The sequence below is a fragment of the Centruroides vittatus genome, unplaced genomic scaffold, assembly GCF_030686945.1.
Source record: "Centruroides vittatus isolate TY-2023 unplaced genomic scaffold, ASM3068694v2 contig_357, whole genome shotgun sequence".
Taxonomy (NCBI): domain Eukaryota; kingdom Metazoa; phylum Arthropoda; class Arachnida; order Scorpiones; family Buthidae; genus Centruroides; species Centruroides vittatus.
The window spans coordinates 4,143,675-4,156,973 of record NW_027122180.1 but is presented as its reverse complement, the minus strand read 5'-3'; the positions used below and the strand labels follow the sequence as shown (position 1 = coordinate 4,156,973).

The following is a 13,299-nucleotide window of genomic DNA, read 5'->3' as shown; positions in this document are numbered from 1 at the left end:
ACTGAGTATTTCTTTCCATGTTTTATATATGTAAAACATTATTATTTAGATGAAATCATGGTCACAAAAATTTACATAATTTGTTGATGAGACTATGTCTTGTCTGTAAAATCGTGCTGCTGTCAATGGATGGACACCTTAGAGGTATGAAGGAGTACATGTCAGGAGTTGCAATTTGGCACAGAGTATTTGGTGCCCAAATCATGCACACACAAAAAAAAACCAGACTTGTAGGTAGTCAGGAAACCAAGAACCAAGTCAAAATATAATACAAAATGATAACACTGTTTCTACTGTTTCTACAAACAGGTGCTAGTGCGAGATTTGGGCATGCATTGCTCATTGGGAATTTCGAAATGCAAATGTTGCAAAATCGAATTTTGACAAATGTTACATGTGTATTCTCTTACTCTCGTCATTTCGCAGGATGGTGAAATGATGAGAGCAATATTGAGACAATTCAGGCACAAATATCTTCCCACTTACCATAGCCAAGAACAGGCTCATGACAACATAATCTATCACAACCACAGAGGCAAAGAAGCCCACTGTAATCTATGCCAGGACCCCAAGTACCGGAGTCAGCTATTCCTCATTGGTTAGTGCTTATTTTTCTCTTTTCCTTAGAACAGTGATTTTCAAAGTGGGGGTCACAAAAAATATTTTGGGGGGGTCGCTGAAAAATTGATGCCAGATCAATTTTTTTCAAATATTTTATAAATTTACTATGGACTCCTGTTTAGAAATAATAGAAATAAAAAATATATAAAATAATTTTTACTTAAATAAATTGCACATATAAATAATAAAAACAATATAAATATTTTAATACGAGCCTAATATTCATAAATTTGTGCACTATTGGGGAATCCCCGAGTGCCACTCTCTGCCTAAACTATGATAGAACAATGTTGTCATTTGGAACAGTGTTCGCTAGCAGCGTTGCGTCTGTTGGCAAGGTGAGTTACAAATACAGTAGAGCATTGATTATCCGAAAACTGATCAACCGAAAGCTTTTCAGTCAGAAAATTTAAATTTCCGCTAGTGCTGTGGCACTGCAATATTTGGCTATGTCTTGGGCTACTCCAATATTATTTTAGTTGGTATGCGTTTTTAGCTGGCAGCACTGGAGCGACCATGAGAGGGTACTTAACCCCCTCCCTCTGGGATGTTTTCCTACACATACTCATTCTCGGGGTCCTTTGAAATTTTTAAGTGCAAAAAGAGAGTGTAGACCAAAAAGTTTGAGAAACACTGCCTTAGAAAACGATGCGCAGTTGAGACATAGTCTCGTCCCAAAAATGGCCTTTGCCATTTTACTTGTTTATAGGATAATATTAGTTCTATTTTATATCAAAAATACAATCATGATGGCACAAAATTTTCATCTTCTTGAATTATTTTTATATAAAATTTTATAATATAGTTAAGTTTTCTTTTTTCATTTTTCAACTTTTTATATTATTAATTATTATAAAATGGCAAAAAGCTTAATTTTGAAGGTAGTCAGGAATTTTATTAAAAATAAATTGTAAATGCTAATAACAAGTAAAATCTTTATTAAGTCCAACACCTATCAAGATATAACACAATCCTCCTCTATCTCAACAACAACCTTTAACCATCAAAATTTAATAACATCAATACACCTTAATGACAAGCTACTATGCCAAATTTCTTTTTTAATCATTACCCTGTCCTGAGATATTCAACAAAATAGATGCCAATACACATACAAACAAACACACAGAAACAAGAACACATACATGCACAAACATCCATGAAATCTTTTTGTTTTTAGCACGCTCCACTATAGTGGTGAAGTGCTTGTTAGGACTTTTGTCCATCTGTCAAATTTCCATGCACATGTGCAATGACTTCACTTTCATTATCTGTTATGTTATGTTCAATCCATTTATTGTGCATGTCTACATGCATGCACAACAGCTACTTGATACCAAAAATTCATAAAAGTTATTTTAAACAAAATTAATATTTGATCCACTTTACTGGAGCATGCTAGAGATCGGCTTGACCAAGCTTGTTTTCGCATTTTTTGGGTTCAGGAGGTCTAAACATGGAGATTTGCAAAAAAATTAGAGGATCAAATTTGACACAATTCCAATACCTTCCTTTGTTATGTGTACATAACAGAGGGAGAGTAATGCTATGTAAATACAAGATTAAGTAAGTTTAAAATATTATGTAAATTCATATTGTTATATCTGTTTGTTATTTATATTTTAATAATTTTATATAATAATTAATAATTTTAATAATTTTATAATACTAATGAAAACTGTTTGTTTTTCAGTTTAAAGCTATGTTTCCTGGACCAAAATGCATAATTTGTAATCAAAAATAAATAAGGACAAGCAATTATTTATTGTGACATCATCACAATGCTAGTTACAATTTTTAATCATATTTTTAATTTATTTAATTTAAAATATATGCTCTCATAATCAGATATACTTATGTCAGTTTAAATTTATTTAACATTGCATTCTGAAATAGGTTTTTTTTTAAAATATGTAATGTTCCTATTTTTAAAAAATGGAATTGTTCTAAAGCTATATTCTTCTACCTAAGGATGACATTGATGGAAATGTCAAAAGTACTTGTATTAATAAAAAGTGTTTTAACACTAACAGACAGTAATGTTTTAGTATTTTAATAGAAGTTCAAAGTTATTTATATGACTATCAATTAATATTAATTTTAAAATCATTAAAATTCTACAATATATAGTAAAAAATCTGATTATTAGATTTAAAATAACATTTTAATGATTAAGCTGCAATTTTCAAAACTTGTAGACCTGTAAATTCCACTTGCTCAGTCTGTCTCTTTGTCTTTCCTTAATCTCAAGAACAGAGTGAAATAGATGAAAGTCGAGATCAGACATGGAAAGCTTAACAGCAGGAAGCCCCAATTAACTATAAATGAACTTCCAGTTTAAATCAAAAGTCATGTTATTTCAATTCAAAGATTTTCTCCTGAACAGAGTTAGATAGATGACCAGCATGACTATTGTTAACAGGAAAAGTATGATGTACAGAGGCAAGATACTATTAGACTTGAGAACATTGTCACAAAATTTGCAGCCCAGCATTGTGATGATGTCACAATAAATAATAGCTTGTATGATATTAACTTTAAATGAAGATATATTAACTAGAATTTTAATAATGTAAAATAGCATAAAACTGTAAATTAATTATATCAAATACTATGATTTGATTAAAATATAATTTTTCTACCAAAATTTTGCCATTTAGATAGCTGCATAGTAAATAGCCAATCTAATGTTTTAAAAGTTCTACATTCAAACTCTGAAACAGACCTCCACAATTTATGATGAATGTATTAGTGGTGATGTTCCCATTCCTTTTCTATATTGGCTGAACCTACTCAGGTCAAGTCCACCCATAATGGACAAAACTGTATCTGATCATATAACGCCCATGTACCGTTTCCTTGTATTAACTAATCAATCAATCATTATTATTTTATTTCTATAATTACATCATTAATGTAATTTATAATCATCCTTAATATTAAAACTATTGTAATACATACAATATATGTATAGAATATATATTATAATGAATAATTACTTTGTGTGTGTTCATATACATCCATGTCATTCCAGATATACTGATACTTATTGATAGATTCCTAATAAAATAAAACACATCTTTTTAATTATTAATGAATACAAAATTAAACCTATATTAATAACAACAAGTCAACATTAATATTATTTTATTAAATTCATAATAATTACATTTTAAGCTAATTTTAAATAATGTAATAATTTCAGGTTTTCCCAAAATGAATCTACAAAAACAAATTTCAAATAACTTTATATACAAAGTATGATAAAGAAAATATTTCTGTTAAATAATTTTTGTTTTTCAAGAAAACAGAGAAGTGTACAGTACATGTTAAGGTTTTTTGGAGACAGATTAGTGTTCAAAAATTCTAGGAATGCATCAAAAAATAAAAATTTATTAAGTAGATTTATCAAAAAATTTGTGAAATTGGACAATTTTGAAATTCTCTGATTCCCAATTTGAGACCTATACCTTCCACTTTAGATCAACAAGATGCTTATAAATTACAAAGACCCCATTGAAAACTCAAAAATATTAAATTTCCTGAGAAATTTTTTACTCTTGGGAACAGCTTTCTAGGAGTTGGAAAACCTAGGTGTTAGAATATAAAAAAATATATTTATCACTTTTCAAAATAATCACCCCAAACTTGAATACACTTTCTCCAATAGTTTTTTCAATTCAGGAAACATTTGGAAAAATCAGCTTCTTTCAGAAATTGAACAGTTTTTAAAATTTGTCTCGTATGCGTTCTATTGACTTCTTTTGATATTGGAACTGCTGTTCTGCAATTGTCATATTTCTCTGATCTAGCTCCTAACTACTTTTTCATTTATCCAAAGTTAAAAAAGAAATTTTAAAAGTAAAACAGTTTGAATTCCTTTTTCAGATTCTTCATCTGCATCACTTTCATTTCTAAATAAAAGTAACTAATAACAAACAACTTATCTAAGAGATATTTATTAATTGATCTCTTATTTAAAAAAACAAATGTACTAGTATTGTAGTTACATTCATTCAAATTCTTCATAATGTTACTTACAAGCTCTTAAATCATTCATGTCAAACTTAATTGTACTCTATTATATTTTATGATTTTAATAAACAAATCTGGTCTTAAAAATATTTAAATAAAAAATCTGCAAATAATATTGCCTTTTTCTAAAATTTATTTTTGAAGCAATATAAAGCAATTTTAGTAACCGTATAGAGATATGGTTACTAAATTGTACAGCATTCCAAAAATATGTATAGCATTTATACTAAAATTTGTCTATTTCCATGCAATCATCAAAGCTTTTGAATGAATATGTAATTTTTAAGGCAAATTCTGTCCTCCAAATACAGGTAACTAGAGGTAAAATCTGATCTGAGACTTTATTTGCATAAATTTTTTAATGCAAATTTAATAAAATTGCAAGTTGTCTTGGAAAATCAGTATAGCTATCTTAGATCTAATATTGAATCTTAGGTAGCATATTATACTTTACAATTTAGCTACAAAAGAATCAATCTGACTGACATAATCAAACCAAGTTTGTCAGTGACCTTTATATGTCAGTTTTCCTTGTCCATGTTATATCATTTACAAACTTTATCTTTGTAATAGGTATATTATCTATGTACTTAATAAAATTTCCTTTTCAAATTTTCTTATTAGCAGCTCATTTCTGCCATTAGGCTTCTTATGATTATATGAATTGACTTTACATATTCAGTCAGCTAGCATTAATACTAATCACTACGGGAACAGTGGTTAGTTTGCTTTATTGAAAATTCATATTAATGATTTTCAGGGTCATGGTCAAGGTTGTATAATTTACAGAATCAAGGATTAATAAGCAATTGAAATCTCTAAATTATAATATTTTGAATTAATTTACTAAATAAAGTTCAAGAAATGATCTAAATGATTTTCAAATCAAACAAAATGGAGGAGGAAATGGTATTTGGCATGTAAGTGTGGAGCAATACAGTATATCAGAGTTGTTAAACAAAACAAAGCTAAAAGAAATATGTGATTTTTTCTGTTGAAGATTTTGAAAAAGTAGAAACATTTTTTGGTGCCAAAAGAGTAAAAATGGAGCCAAATTTAGCACAAAGTAGCCAAACCTGGCATCACTGTATGCACTCCCAATATGTAAACTTGCACTTGTTTGTATGAGACCATATCCGTTTAAAGGGGTGGATGTCCTTAAACTTTAACCCCTATTTTCTGAATACAGTAGAATAGTCTGCTAAAACCAGATATTTAAATTGTCTACAATCCATCTTTGTTTACTAGAAGAAAATTATTCCACTCAAAATAAAACATTTATTACAGTACCACTTTTTATTGTTCACTTTGAAAAGTATAAAAAGCAACCATTATTGGAAATAGAGATATTTCTTGGGGTTGTGAAGATAATTTACAGTTCAGTTTAATGATTGGTAATTTGCTTTTTGTCCTTATGTTAGAATATAAATCTATGAGCTCTAATTTTTTTTCTGTGTATTGTGTATAAGAGGTGGCAAGATATCAACCAAGGTCTATTACAAACCATGCTATACTCCTCTATTCATCCCCGCTGATTCGGATGACCCATATGCATACAAGATAGTGGCATTCCGTGCCCTAACCAAAAGAGCGTTCACACACAGTTCAAAATTCCAGGATACTATGGCAAAATTACAACACATCCAGAACATAGCCTCACAACCTCTTATACGCTAATTCTTCTTTTTTTCATTATTTTTATTTGTTACGATTTAATATTATAACCATGAGTATATTTAAAATTAACAATTATATTAAAGATTAATTTTTTGTTTAAATTATATGCTTATAGTTGGTATCTTGTAATTTTGAATTATAAAATTTATCACTTGTGTAAATAAAGAAAAAATTCTAAAAATACAATTGGTTTCATTGACAGATCCAGTGTCAAAAACATCTCATCATTAAATTTTCAAATAGTAAATTGACTCCTTAAAAATTATTAGCATTATGTATTATTGATGACCAGGTAATAAATGTTTCAAGTTCTTTTATTTATTTATAAACAAAAATATATGTACAGTATAGAAATTACAAAGGTATCTTTCTTACAAGAGTAATAAACCAAATAAAAACATAACAGAATAAAAATTGAAAATTTAATAACAATAACAAATTTAAAGTTAGATTAAACATACTTAATTATATACTTTATTTACTTAAATGATTTAATTTATTTTTATATTAAAAATAAGTACAGTATCTAAATAACTAAGTTAAAAAAGTATAAACATTTTTCAGAATTTTGTATTAAATTTATAACTTATAAAAAATGTAATAAATTCTTAATATAATTTACATAACATAATTAGTATTAAAAACATAATGAATCTTACCTAAGTAACTTTGTCTTATATCTGTTTGTTTGTAACCCAATACAAAGCAGTGGTTTGGCAGTATTCAAAATTGATTTCCATTTATTCCACATTTTATTCTATAATTATTAAAAGTCTAATATAAATACTAATATTTAAAATTTTCATTATTTTTATTTGTTACGATTTAATATTATAACCATGAGTATATTTAAAATTAACAATTATATTAAAGATTAATTTTTTGTTTAAATTATATGCTTATAGTTGGTATCTTGTAATTTTGAATTATAAAATTTATCACTTGTGTAAATAAAGAAAAAATTCTGAAAACAAACATAAATTCTATTTAGAAACATTAAAGAAAGAGTAAATTAGTTAAATAAGGGAAATAGCAATCATGTAGAATAAATACCTTGTAAACAAGTTATCTTCACTACTCTATAGGTACTGGTATATTATATACTAGACTCTTAACAACCTTTATGTCACCAGTAAAATATTTAATTATAAACAAACGTTTTCGACCATAAAACTTCCAGTCTTCATCAAGTTAAAAGTTCTGAGATTCGAATAACCGTTGTGTTCGCAGTTTTAAAAATATTTTTTAGAACGTTGTAACGTTGCGTATATAAATTCATTGTGCGCATGCGTATCATGCACAAAAGAATTTACAAATGATAGCAAATATTAATCTCTTTTTACATATAAAACGATGGAGGGCTGCACTAATAGGAGTTTCGGTGGTTTTCACCTTCATAATAGATCTTCCAAGCCTTAGAAATATTAATCACAACCTTGGAGTTGATGCAGTTATTGCGTAACCCTGCTTTGTATATTTCTAGAGTTTCTAGCGAACGTATGTGTTCTCTTCAGTGTGATATTTTAATTATTTGCGAGTTATGTAGGTTCGCTCTTATGCCCGGGGTGGAAGCATAAGTAGATAGAGCAGTGATGACTTTGTTATGATCAATGTCATACTTGTGTTCGTGCAATCGCTTATCTAGAGAACGTATCGTAGAACCAATATACACCAGGTTCCTTTGAAATCTGTGGTCCCATAATGGGCCAGAATGTACTCCTGGAGCCAATCTTTTGTCTATATGATCTTTGCAGTTGCAGAAGATGTCATAAATTGTATTACACCTCTTATACACAATTTTTTTGTTTGTAAGTGCCGCAATTTCTCTATAAATGGGGTCCAGGTGGTGGTTATATTGAACTATGGCACAAGATTGCGTATTATTCGAGTTGCTAGTGTGTGCGTTGTGGTTGTTGCTATTATGTGCTTGCTATTATTTTTAAAACCGTAAACACAACGGTTATTCGAATCTCAGAACTTTTAACTTGACGAAGACTGGAAGTTTTATGGTCGAAAACGTTTGTTTATAATTAAATATTTTACTGGTGACATAAAGGTTGTTAAGAGTCTAGTATGTAGAATAAAAACAAAACATACTTAAATGTAAAATATAAATTTTACAAGAAATGCATACAGACAGTCATTCTAATCCAATTTAAGTTACTTTTAACTACATATACAATTATAATAAATTACTTTGTAGTTAAAAGCATTGATATTAAACATGAGTATCTGAAAATTTTCTCATAGAAATTTCTGATTGCTATTGCTTTGACACTTTAACTCTATTCAACTAAATCTCAAGCTATTTTTATAACAGTTGTAATATTGAAAGCCCATCTTCAGATTCAAATCATACAGTACAATTTATATAACTAAATTATACCACATGCTTTGAATCTGAAGATGTTTCTTCAATTATTAGTAACTAGTAACATAAATGACGGCTGGAAAATTAATGGTGTTTATTATTTATTTTAGAAATAATTCAGTTAAACTATATTAATTACAATATTTTATATAAAATACTATAAATTCATAGGTTTAATTCTCGAGCCAGATACCAAAATTACTCATAGAACTCTGTTTACAATAAAATGTACTCTTGCCAATCCAAACCAATTTTGTTCATTATGTGGCTAAATGTTTCAGTCAAAAACAGGAATCACAAAATATTTTTTAAAAACACAACAAATTTGTAAAATTAATATGATTTACATATTTTAATATATATATACATCAAATATAGTATAAAAGAATTTTTTAAATGAACATAGTTCCTGACTTATAACAGAATTACATTCCAGGATGACAATCTTAAGTCAGACATAATAAATTATGGTTATAATAGCAGTTCTCAAGACTGCATTTTAGCCAATATAATATTGCAATATGTATGTACTAAGTGATCATAATTAAAGTATCCATATTCCACACTGTCTAGAGAGATATTTAGCAGTCCAAAGGCAAACAAATTTGATATTGTATGCTAAAGACATTCCATAGAAAAAATTAATACCAAAATGTGCACTATGCCTCTTTTGACACTTTCAGAAATGGAGAACATCCCATTCTGAAAGTTTAAAACATAAAGGCAATAAACAATGTGTTTTACAGCTTATTGCTGCCAAATTGCAACATCCTCAATAGACCAGAGTTTTTAAGTGTCCTCATAACAAAAACTCAATTGAATTAAGATCTAAAGTTCCAAAAGTACCATAGTGGTATATTTTGGTACTAACTTTTCCTTTATGAAAATGTCTTCAGTATGTCCTGAAACATCACCATAACAAATCTGGTTGCATTTGTTGGACTGCTAAATAGTTCTCTAGACCCATGGTTCTCAATCTTTTTAAAGTCTGGGAACACTAAACTTTGACATTTTTTTCTGCAGAACACTTACAATACAACAGCTTTAAAGCAGGAGTGGCAAACCTTTCTGAAATCGACAGCATACGCAGGGCGCATTTGAAAATTGTAATTGGTGTTACCAGTAACTGCTGGTAGTTATCAAGGCATTTAGAAAATGTGATGTAAATACCAACCGCATTTAAAAATCACCGTTATGAGCCATAATAGTGATTTTTAAATGCGGTTGGTTATTTACATCACATTTTCTAAATGAATGATAACTACCAGTAGTTACCAGTAACACAGGTTACAATTTCCAAATGCACCCTCAGTCTAGTATATGATGTCATTGGCATTTGCTGATTACATTTCCATACAAAAATTATTTTCCATTGTATTGATTTTTCTTTTGCAATAATTTTTAATTGTATATTTAATTTTTTCACAGAACACTTGATGTGGCTCCATGGAGCACCCATGTTCCACGGACCATGGATTGAGAACCACGGCTCTAGAGTGCAGTGAATAGGATTACTTTAATTACAGTCACTCAGTTTATTAAAATAAACTATTGTGCCTATATATTGTAATACAATACAGTGACACTCTTCATGTGCATTAAATTTCAAACAAACACTTAATACTTTAATTAGGTAATTATATTTTATTAATACACATTCATGAACATATGTAATGAATAACTTTCTGAATCAAGCACCTCTACAGAATGTTAGTTTCAATTTTGTCTTTGGGTTGCTAACAACATAAACCTGAGTTATAATTAAACATGAATGAAATTACCAGTTAGTGTTATATAGTGTGTATGTATACGTATGTGTATTGCCCATTACAGTGTACATTTAACATTTAATTATTGTATCAAACCTTTAGAAATTGCACTTGATTGTTTTCCTGACTCAAAAATAACTTTTTTAATACACTCACTAGCTTTGATTACTAAATGGATGTTCATAAATTGGGAATTTGTAAGTTGAGGATTATGTGCTTTTGTATGTAGTTCTTTTTCTTCCATTTCTTAGATATAACTCTGTTAATCTGAAATTTTCACAAATACAAACATTAATTAATTCTGATTGAGAGTGAACTGTATATTAATATTGAACATTCAGTTAATAAATTAAATTTTTATATCTTTGTAATTATGATTCTATATAAAATTATGTTGGCCTCAATCGTATGAAATGTTTGAGTAGAAGCAAGCCTCTTACAGAACATGAAATAGTGTATTCAAAAGAAAACATCAAGTGGACTAAACAGGTATTTCCCACTTTACAAAAGTTTGTTATAAATCACATCACTATGTGATTTATAACAAACTTAAACATAAAATGGAAAGTCTATTGGCTACACAGATAGTGGAAAGCATTAGATAAAATTAAAAATAGTTGCTGGAATAGTTTTTTTATCTGTAATTTACAATAATCCAGTTAAAGCTCAATATATGAAATAAAAGAATTGAATGTGAAAAATTATTATCATTTATACAAAGTCTTCAATTGACTTATTTCAACTGTAAGAAGAAATATAAATCTGATAAGAGTTTTACAGTTAAAATCATTGTGCATGTACAAGGACATGTGCAATAAATGAATTGAATGGAACATAACACTTAGGTAATGAAAGTGAAGTCATTGCACATGTGCATGGAAATCTGACAGATGGACAATGTTGCCCGACAGACAAAAGCCATAACATAAGCACTTTACAACTATAGTGGAATGTGCTAAAAATTATAAAGTATATTTAAACATCTAAATGAAAAAACAAATATTAAGCTAGAGATTATAAAATGTTCATGTATCAAAGAAAAAGTACAATTTACTGTAATATGAAATTCTGTCATAATATTTTTTAAAAAAATTTTATTAATGAAACTTAAAAAATAAAAATAAATTTTTTGATATTAGTCATATTTAAATAAATATATTTGTCAATAATAATGTGTATATTAATTTTATATTACTATCTGTTATTTCAAATATATCTAAAAACTATTTTGTCAATTATACTAGTGGATGCAGTAATGACATCCCTCTCTTTCTCTAAATGGATAATATAATTGTTTCGCAACTAAACAAATAAAACCAATTATGGTTAAATCCATTAATATTTTGACAATATAAAACAAACTTCTCAGACTTTGGTAAAATTTCTCTGATTATACTGTATTAGAAAATATTTAATAATTGTAACAATTTTATCCCATATTATCAATCAAGAAATGTTTATGTAAAAAGAACATTATTTAAGTATTTGAAATTTTTTCATTATACTTTAACAATATTAGTTGCATAAGTCTGGACTTTCACAAGAATGAAGATATAAGATTGCCTAAGTTCTGTTGAAACATCAACAGACAAAAATAGATGAAGAAAAGTCAATAGTAAAATTAAACTGAAAAAATCCTGAAATAAATGAACAAATACTGGAGAAATGTGGGGTGGAAAAAAAAAATGTGGTTGAAAAGGTAAGAAAATCTGCTCTATGATGGTTTGGCCACATTGAGAGAATGAAAGAACTGTTGAGAAGCATGGTAGGGAAAGACTGAGAAAGTGTTGATTGAAATCAGCAGCTAAGTATCTAAAAAAAATTGTAAACTCAGATAATTAGCAAAATCTATTAACTCCCTATTATAACTGTTCTGCACAATTGGATATTAAAATTTTTATGCTATAACTTATGTGCAATTTACAATTTTTGAATATAATTATGAAACACTCTAAAAGCAAGACTTTTTCAAATAGTTTAAAAATTAGGCCATTTTTTGGAACAGTTTTAAATCAGGACAACACATCAAAAACAAGACTGCTCCATCTAATTCAGAACATTTGGTCACTTTACATAAGATCAATTAGAAGCTGGAACAAATGACTTGTTTAATCCTTGACTGGATTATGATGACTAACTATGATGCAAATTGAATTATTTGAAAAAGTAATTCTGTAATTCAAACTACCTGTACATCATGTATTTTGTTTTTATAGAATACAAACCTGAAGATAAATGAATTAAATATTTTTATAAATCAACTTTGTTTACAATTACAACTCTGATAAACTGATGTAACTGCTGTAATATCATCATTTAATTATTTAACAAGATATTTAGTTGTTAATATGGTAAAAGAAATAAATTCAGAAGAAACTACATTAACTTTGTATTTTAAAATTAATAATAATAAACGTTAAACTAAATTTAAATTTTTTTTCATGAAAATTTTTTATGATTTCATAACTTACCGGATATTTAGTATATATCTAAGTATGTAAACAATTCTGCAACAGTCGCGTCTGCTAATTACAATTTGCCCTCTAGTGGAGAAAAATGGTAATCTAAGCGGAAAATTACAAATATATATATTTTTTTTTTTAATCTATATGATAATAGATTGCAATGAAAGACTACTACTCTTTTAATAAATTAGACAACGTTTTCATTCTTTCTAATCATTTGTATGTATTAAATATCAATGCCTTAATCTGTTTTTGTTTTTTACTATTTTAGTACAGTAAGGCCCCGCTTAACGCTGCCTCGCTTAACGCTGATTCGATATAAGGCGGTCTGCTCAAAGCCTAAAAAAAAGCTCAAAATTTA

The 13,299-nt window shown here is 28.0% G+C and overlaps 1 protein-coding gene across 2 annotated transcripts in view; it reads right to left on the bottom strand.

Annotated features, from left to right (window-relative positions):
• The window catches only part of Coprox (oxygen-dependent coproporphyrinogen-III oxidase), a 59,777-nt gene extending 46,743 nt beyond the window's left edge, over positions 1–13,034 (bottom strand). The window contains exons 1-3 of one of the 2 annotated variants that reach the window (XM_067269830.1): positions 12,945–13,034; positions 6,993–7,090; positions 3,621–3,681 (exon numbers count right to left, since the gene is read on the bottom strand). In XM_067269830.1, coding sequence (XP_067125931.1) covers positions 3,621–3,681; positions 6,993–7,084 — 153 coding nt within the window. In that variant the 5' untranslated portion in view covers positions 7,085–7,090; positions 12,945–13,034. Of the gene's footprint in view, positions 1–3,620; positions 3,682–6,992; positions 7,091–12,944 lie in introns of those variants that run through there. The other variant, XM_067269831.1, reaches the window with a different exon arrangement.
• Between the last annotated feature and the right edge of the window lie 265 nt (positions 13,035–13,299).